This window comes from Galeopterus variegatus, unplaced genomic scaffold (genome assembly GCF_000696425.1).
Source record: "Galeopterus variegatus unplaced genomic scaffold, G_variegatus-3.0.2 Scaffold458, whole genome shotgun sequence".
Classification (NCBI taxonomy): Eukaryota; Metazoa; Chordata; class Mammalia; order Dermoptera; family Cynocephalidae; genus Galeopterus; species Galeopterus variegatus.
Genome location: NW_007726569.1, coordinates 739 through 10038, shown reverse-complemented (window position 1 = coordinate 10038; position 9300 = coordinate 739). Strand labels below are relative to the sequence as shown.

Genomic DNA, 9300 nt, shown 5'->3' with positions numbered 1-9300 from the left:
TTTTTAAGTGCACATAATACTTCCAATAATACAGACCATATGCTGAGCCTTGAAATAAGTCCAATAGAAGTTTAGATGGATTGGAATCGTACAATATGTTCTCTGACCACAATGGAACTAAATTAGAAATCAGTTACAGTAAGATATCTGGAAAAACTCCAAATATTTGGAAATTCTACGACACACTTCTCAAGAATCCATACCCCTCAACCTTCATTCTCCCATCCCCCCAAAATTAGAAAATTAGAAAATTTTTCAGACTGAATGATAATGAAAATATAACACATCAAATTTAATGGAATTTCAGTTAATGGCACTATCATTTATCAAGTTTTCCAAACAAGAAACCCAAAGATTATCATTCTAAACACCATATTCAGCCGCTTAGGAATTCTGTCAAGTCTAACTATTTAATTTCTCTCCAATCAGTGTTCTCTACCTATTCCTATTGCTACCACTTTGGTTCAGTCCCCCACCATTTCTTACCCTGAAGATTTATGGAGAAAACAGATACTATATTTGTATAAGAAATATTTCAGTAAAAGTTAAACAAGAAATCATGGAGGGAGCCAGGCCTTTCAGGAGTTAATATGAATGTTAGTATGAACACCTGGTGAGTGTTAACTTTAAAGGGGAGCGGTCCTTCTGAGTCAATATGATGGACCATGATGTTTATAGCCATGCCCTACTGAGATCTCTTTACAATTGTGGCCAAGCAATACAACAAAGAATCAACTTGTAATAGAAAGAGAACAGGGAAGTGTTTGTGTGAACGAGAGAGAGAGAGAGAGAGAGAGAGAGAGAGAGAGAGAGATCAGTGCATGAGAGAGATTTCAACAGATTTCTGAAGGACAGAAAGCGAAGTACAGTAGTAAAGCCACTTAAAAAAAAATATCATGGAGATCTCTTTACAATTGTGGCCAAGCAATACAACAAAGAATCAACTTGTAATAGAAAGAGAACAGGGAAGTGTGTGTGTGAACGAGAGAGAGAGAGAGAGAGAGAGAGAGAGAGAGAGAGATCAGTGCATGAGAGAGATTTCAACAGATTTCTGAAGGACAGAAAGCGAAGTACAGTAGTAAAGCCACTTAAAAAAAATATCATGCTGTCTTTCTGATGAAACCTGGAGAAACTCCAAGCTTACAGGTGACAGGTGGGAATGAGAACAAATGTTGTAGAGACAAGTTAACTGAAATTCTGTCCATGGAATTTCTGAACCAGTTGCCACTTCCCCCATCTCCCAGTTACTTTATCCCACGTGCAAAGTTACAGGAAATGTCATTTAATTAATCCCAAACTAAAATAAGGAAAGTCCTTCTCTTAGTAAACTTCCTGCTAGTGTGGGTTTTAGTCCCCCCGAGTAAGACTACCTTTGTGTCAATATCTGGAAGGAGGGCTACCAGGCAAACTGCCTACTCTCTTCCCTTTTTCTCTAAAGTAAAGCTGGCTAGTTGAGAGCTGTGCCATATACACAGAACCATTAGTTCTTCAACTCTAGCAAGAGACTTATTTGTAAAATTAATGGCAGTTTCCTAGAAAAATTAATCCGTATTTCCATTCTTAAATGTGAGCAAATGAAGATGTACCAGTGTCTTACTCCATTAGAGCTGCTATAACAAAACACATTAAACTGGGTAATACATAAATAATAGATATTTATTCCTCACAGTTTGGGAAACTGGGAGGTCTAAGATTAAGGTGTCAGCAGATTTGGTGTCTGGTGAGGGCTCATTCTGCTTTGTGATGGCACCTTGTTGCTACACCCTCACATGGTGGAAAGGGACAAACAAACAGCTCCCTCAGCCTCTTTTGTAAGGGCACTAATCCCTCATGACCTAATCACCTCCTAAAGATATATCATGATGAAAAAAAAAAAAACATACCAGAGAAAATGGATAATTTAAGAAACAGAAAAGAACTTAAGAAAATGAACTCTAATATCTCCAGAAAATTTTGAGAACAAATGTGATAGGATTCTATTGGGGAAAAACAACCACCAAGAATAAGAAAGAAGCACTAGAAATTTAAAATATGGTTGCTGAACAAAAATGCAGTAAGAGAACTGGAAGAAAAAGTTGAGGAAATTTTCCATAATAAAGAGTAAAATTTCAAAAAGACAAAAACATAGAGAAAAGCAATACAAAGAATCAGTCGAAGAAGTCTAATATATATGATTATGAGAGAGCAGAGAAAATAGAGGAGAGGAAATTGGCAAAGAAATAGTAGAAAGACATTTATGGAAAGAAATAATAGAATTTTTTTTTTTTTTAGGACTAAAGACATTTGGTTTTAAAGTAGGGTCCACTGAGCATTGAACAGAATAAATTGAAGTAAAATCACCACACCTAGGTCCATCCTCAAGACATTTCAGAGCAACATTGATGAAGAGAAGATCCTACAAGTTTCCAGAAAAAAGTAAGGTCACTTACAAAGATTGAGGACTTTTCATAGCAACATTAAATTACGTAGGAGAGTAAAACAATGTCTTCAAAAGTTAGAGAAAAAATGATTTTGAAACTAATTCCCCTCAACCAAATGATCAATCAAGTACATGGGAAAAATAAATACACTCTCAGATAGCCATGTACCATTTCTACAGAAGTTTCCTGAAGACATATTTTAGGAAAATAAAGATGAAATTCAAGAAGAAATAAGAAGGGGATACTAGAATGTGGGGAACTAAGCCAGGAGTGGAATGACTCAGGTGACAACTGCAGGGCAGGCTTAAAAGCAATGGGTCAAATTTAGAACAAGAGGGCTGGCTGGTTGCTCCATTGATCAGAGTGTGGTGCTGATAACACCAACGTCCAGGGTTTGATCCCTGTGCCAGCCAGCTGCCAACAAAAAAAAAATTAGAGCAAGAAGTCACTAGCCTTCGTGAAGATTGGAATGGATTTCACTCAATAGAGAGAGTGAGTAAGAAACTTGATCAAATCCACATGTTAAGAAAGTTACATGGTTCTTCAGTTACGTGGTTCTGAAGGTTTTAAAAGAAGAGGAGAGTCTGTCTTGCTCTCTCTGCTTCCACCATCTTGTAATGTGAGACTCCTGGGTCACTGTCACCACCACTAGATGGACTTTGGACTTAGCCTCAGAAACTGTAAGCAATAAATTTCATTGTCTTTGTAAATCACCCAGCTCAAGGTAATTTTGTTATAAGCAAGGGAAACGGACTAATATACCTACTGAATGATGTCCAATGCCCAGAGCTACTCAGTTACTTTTCAGTATGCCCATGAACCTCTGCTCAAGTGATTATCAAGAGTCAATAATGTTGGTTCTAAACCTATTTGTGATAGTTGCTATCATAATGATATAATTTGTTTAACTATAGCACACTCAAAAAATGGTCTTGGCTACACATTAAAAGATTAAAATAAATGCTCAACATCACTATCATTGGAGAAATGCAAATCAAAACCACATTGAGATATCATCTCACCCCAGTTAGACTGGCCATTACTAAAAAGACCAAGAACAACAAATGTCGGTAAGGGTGCAGGGAAAGAACTCTTCTACACTGTTGGTGGGACTGCAAATTAGTACAACCACTATGGAAAACAGTATGGAGGTTCCTCAGACAACTAGAGATAGAGCTACGATATAATCCAGCAATCCTAATGATGGGTATATATACAAAGGAATGGAAATCATCATGTCAAAGGGATACTGCACTCCCATGTTCATCGCAGCTCTATTTGCAATAGCCAAAATATGTACTGGATTAGGAAAATGTGATATGCATACACAATGGAATACTACTCAGCCATAAAAAACAATGAAAGTCTGCTATTTGCAGCAACATGGATGAGCCTGGAGAAAATTATGTTAAGTTAAATAAGCCAGACACAGAAAGAGAAATAGCTCATGTTCTCACTCATAACTGGGTACTGAGAGAGAGAGAGAGAGAGGAAAAGAAAGAGAAAAGACCAAAACAATACACTGACCTTTCAGAAGGGGAAAACAAAGCTAAGGATACTAGAGATGGAGGGGGAGGTGGGATGGGTGGTTTGTGGAGGGATAGGTTGGGTAAAGGGCATAAAGAAAAATCACAATTTGTAATAGTAATATGCTTAAAATAAATAATAAAAAAGATTAACAAAGGGATATGTATTTCTAGATTATTAAGTAAAATAAAATGTTTAAGTTGTGCATTTACAGTTTTTTTATGATACTCTGTCTTAACTGGCTTTGTGATAATTGCTTGTCCTTATCATGTTCAATAAGTAATTTCTACAGTACTAAAATCTCTCCAAAAAAGAATATATTATCTTTGCTACTGTTCCCATCAAGTTTTACATAATATCAGAGACAAAATCACTTTAAATTTTTATCCTAAAATTGAATGCTAGAATCTATTTGAATTTGGGATTTGCAGAAGCATACATAAAATTATCAGGGCTAATTTTAATTTTTATAAAGTAATTGTAAGAATACAAATTAAACCTACCTCACTTGTATCCTTAAGATACTGAAAAGATCTAGTAGATCTTGATTTTAGATTTTCTTCTACTGGTTCTAAAGAAACAAACCCAAACATAAATAATATTTTCATAATATTATACTACTTCTAAATAAACCCAATAAATCATTTTCTCTACTAGTAGTAAACTTTTCAAAAATGTAGTTTAATAATCTTATTTGCTTACATATGCATTGCTTTTGCATTTTTAGAGCTAAATCTGTTCTATAATAATTTGTTTTAAAAGTTTGTATTAATAAAATATAACTTTCAATTATTTACCATTCTACAATAAAGCTGTATCTTCTTGGAAAACAATGGATTTCTAAATAAAATAGAATCATACGTTCTATTCAAAGGAATCTTTTGATTAATTCCTTTGAAAAGAAAAATATTCCCCTCAACCTTCATTCTCCCATCCCCAAGTATCATTTTTATTAATCTGAATTATCATCTAATGGGTTTTTTAAGGTAAATATAGTGTAGTGGTCAAGTACACAGACTTTGGATTTAGATAGCTTCGATCCAAATCCCATCTTTTTTTGGTGAGTAATGTAACCTTAAGAAAATTACATAATCTGAGTTTTACTTTCTTCATTTGTTACTAGGAAATAGTAGTACTTATAGGAATGCTGTAAGGATTCAACAAAACAACAGATGTAAAAAACTTAATAATGTAGTCTGATAATCAACAGTTATTTATTGATCACCTATTATATGTCAAGCACTAATGCTGGTCTCTGAAATTGTGATTTCTGCCCAGTGATACATACATTTTAGTGGGCAATATCGAAAATAAACAAGTAAAAAGAAAAAGGAGTGAATAATAATAAATTGAAATATGTGCTGTAACGGAAGTAAATGTATTTTGGTAAAGGAGCCAATAGAGGAGGTATAATTTTGATAGAGTTATCACAGGAAGCCGCTCTGAGTAGATGACACTTAATTGAAACATGCAGATGAGGAGTAAACTATGTAAATAAAGAGTGTGAATGTGTCTAGTCAGAGGGGAAAGCATAATTCTCTGAGGCAATCTGGCAGTTGTACTGAAGGAGGCTAGTGAANTGCAGGGCAGGCTTAAAAGCAATGGGTCAAATTTAGAACAAGAGGGCTGGCTGGTTGCTCCGTTGATCAGAGTGTGGTGCTGATAACACCAACGTCCAGGGTTTGATCCCTGTGCTAGCCAGCTGCCAACAACAAAAAAAAATTAGAGCAAGAAGTCACTAGCCTTCGTGAACAATTCCTCCAAGAAGATTGGAATGGATTTCACTCGATAGAGAGAATGAGTAAGAAACTTGATCAAATCCACATGTTAAGAAAGTTACATGTTTCTTTTTTGGAGGCTGCATATCTTAGTGGTAAAGAGCATGACTCAGACTGCTGGCTTCTTCCTGGTTCTGTCACATACTATTTGATCTCAGACAATTGGTTTATCTTCTTTGTGACTCTTTTTTCTCATCTAAAACATAGGGATAATAGTATATAATTCATTTGTTATTGAGGGTGTAAATTTTCTTCGAATAGTGCTTGATGCACATAAGCACCATATAAATGTTTGTTGTTATTATTACATTCTCACAAGAAAAAAGAAAGGTAACCAGAAATTCCAGGAAAAAAACCAAAAGTGTACAAAAAGCCCACGTATTAATGTGAGGGAAACTGAGTAATGGCTGGAGAATAAGAAAAGAGAGCCTGTTACTTTTTATATTGCATCCATTGAGAAGAAAGGTAATCCTAGCACATTACTTTCTCTTATGATGAATAACTATTTACAGTGTTATAATAATGCTATTAATAGCACTTTGAGCTTTAGAATTAACCTACAGTCAAAACATAAAGGCTTAATTAGAGTTCCAAAGTTGAACATAATCATTGACCTCAAAAATGAAAAAGTACATATATACTTGACCTAAGGAGGAATGTGAGGAGGAGAGTTGAGGAAAGAATAAGACTGCTAAGATCTTCATCTTTATATAAAGGGAAATCAGGAGTTAGTGATGAAAGATTATAGAAAAGAAAAATATATATATATTATTTCAAGTTACAAAAGTTAACAATAGAAGAAGCAAAAATGTAACTATCAAAGATTTAGAAGAGGAAAGAGAAATGAGAGGTGAGATGTGGAGTAAACAAGCTAATTCACAATCTTTTCATTGATTATTCAGTAAATAATGGTTAAAGTTAGTAAATTAAAAACAGCAGTAGAAATTCATTCTTTAGAATTATGGAATTAGTCATAAGAGGAACTGAAACCCTAAAAGGTTACACATGGTTGTCTCTGAAAAAAATAAAATTAGGAGAGAAAATATAGGATGAAAGGGCTAGCCTTTCTGTACTATTTAATTTTTAAAATCACATGGATTTTTTAAAATTAAAATGTTTCGTGTTTTATGTAAGATGCTAATAAATTTATTATGAGGAGTAAACTGATTGTGATGCTATAATGTTTATTTCTTGGGAGATTTTCATTAAACATGAACTTAAATGAACCATGTGGAAGAGGATAAAACTAATAATCTGGAGAGTGAATCTTGTTAATATTTTTTTAAATGATCAAAGGCAGGAATATGCAGCAAAAATGATCATTGTTATTAATTATGGCCATAAGTATATATTTCTTCAGGTTTCTTTTTTTCATATTAGCTATAATCAGTGTAATAATAAATAAGTTAGTACTTAAGAGACTCTCTTAAGTGACTTTCCCTTGCTGATTCTCTGGATTAATTTATCTCTCTTGTCCCCTAGATAAAACTTGCTGTAGTGGACTGAATTATGTCCTCCCAAAACTCATTGAAGCTTGTATTGTGTCCGTCAAGTTCTATATATTAGAAACTTGGTCCCCACTGTGAATGTTAAGAGGGTGGGAAATCCTATTACGGTAATTGAAAGGTGGAGCCTTGAAGAGGTGATAGGATTGTAGGACCCTGCAGTAGTGAATGGATTAAAAATGGTGGTCAGGGACATGGATCTGAAGGTTTTAAAAGAAGAGGGGAGTCTATCTTGCTCTCTCTGCTTCCACCGTCTTGCAATGTGAGACTCCTGGGTCACTGTCACTACCACCAGATGGACTTTGGACTTAGCCTCAGAAACTGTAAGCAATAAATTTCATTGTCTTTGTAAATCACCCAGCTCAAGGTAATTTTGTTATAAGCAAGGGAAACAGACTAATACACCTACTGAATGATGTCCAATGCATGCTCAATGCCCAGAGCTACTCAGTTACTTTTCAGTATGCCCATGAACCTCTGCTCAAGTGATTATCAAGAGTCAATAATGTTGGTTCTAAACCTATTTGTGATAGTTGCTATCATAATGATATAATTTGTTTAACTATAGCACACTCAAAAAATGGTCTTGGCTACACATTAAAAGATTAAAATAAATGCTCAACATCACTATCATTGGAGAAATGCAAATCAAAGATATGCATACACAATGGAATACTACTCAGCCATAAAAAACAATGAAAGTCTGCTATTTGCAGCAACATGGATGAGCCTGGAGAAAATTATGTTAAGTTAAATAAGCCAGACACAGAAAGAGAAATAGCTCATGTTCTCACTCATAACTGGGTACTGAGAGAGAGAGAGAGAGAGGAAAAGAAAGAGAAAAGACCAAAACAATACACTGACCTTTCAGAAGGGGAAAACAAAGCTAAGGATACTAGAGATGGAGGGGGAGGTGGGATGGGTGGTTTGTGGAGGGATAGGTTGGGTAAAGGGCATAAAGAAAAATCACAATTTGTAATAGTAATATGCTTAAAATAAATAATAAAAAAGATTAACAAAGGGATATGTATTTCTAGATTATTAAGTAAAATAAAATGTTTAAGTTGTGCATTTACAGTTTTTTTATGATACTCTGTCTTAACTGGCTTTGTGATAATTGCTTGTCCTTATCATGTTCAATAAGTAATTTCTACAGTACTAAAATCTCTCCAAAAAAGAATATATTATCTTTGCTACTGTTCCCATCAAGTTTTACATAATATCAGAGACAAAATCACTTTAAATTTTTATCCTAAAATTGAATGCTAGAATCTATTTGAATTTGGGATTTGCAGAAGCATACATAAAATTATCAGGGCTAATTTTAATTTTTATAAAGTAATTGTAAGAATACAAATTAAACCTACCTCACTTGTATCCTTAAGATACTGAAAAGATCTAGTAGATCTTGATTTTAGATTTTCTTCTACTGGTTCTAAAGAAACAAACCCAAACATAAATAATATTTTCATAATATTATACTACTTCTAAATAAACCCAATAAATCATTTTCTCTACTAGTAGTAAACTTTTCAAAAATGTAGTTTAATAATCTTATTTGCTTACATATGCATTGCTTTTGCATTTTTAGAGCTAAATCTGTTCTATAATAATTTGTTTTAAAAGTTTGTATTAATAAAATATAACTTTCAATTATTTACCATTCTACAATAAAGCTGTATCTTCTTGGAAAACAATGGATTTCTAAATAAAATAGAATCATACGTTCTATTCAAAGGAATCTTTTGATTAATTCCTTTGAAAAGAAAAATATTCCCCTCAACCTTCATTCTCCCATCCCCAAGTATCATTTTTATTAATCTGAATTATCATCTAATGGGTTTTTTAAGGTAAATATAGTGTAGTGGTCAAGTACACAGACTTTGGATTTAGATAGCTTCGATCCAAATCCCATCTTTTTTTGGTGAGTAATGTAACCTTAAGAAAATTACATAATCTGAGTTTTACTTTCTTCATTTGTTAATAGGAAATAGTAGTACTTATAGGAATGCTGTAAGGATTCAACAAAAGAACAGATGTAAAAAACTTAATAATGTAGTCTGATACTCT

The 9300-nt window shown here is 33.7% G+C and overlaps 1 protein-coding gene across 1 annotated transcript in view; it reads right to left on the bottom strand.

Annotated features, from left to right (window-relative positions):
• LOC103587536 (chromosome unknown open reading frame, human C1orf141) overlaps nucleotides 1–8665 on the bottom strand; it is a gene marked incomplete at its 5' end in the record, with an annotated part of 26048 nt that extends 17383 nt beyond the window's left edge. The window contains one exon of the mRNA XM_008569029.1: nucleotides 8598–8665. Coding sequence (XP_008567251.1) covers nucleotides 8598–8665 — 68 coding nt within the window. The remainder of the gene's footprint in view (nucleotides 1–8597) is intronic.
• Nucleotides 8666–9300: the final 635 nt, after the last annotated feature.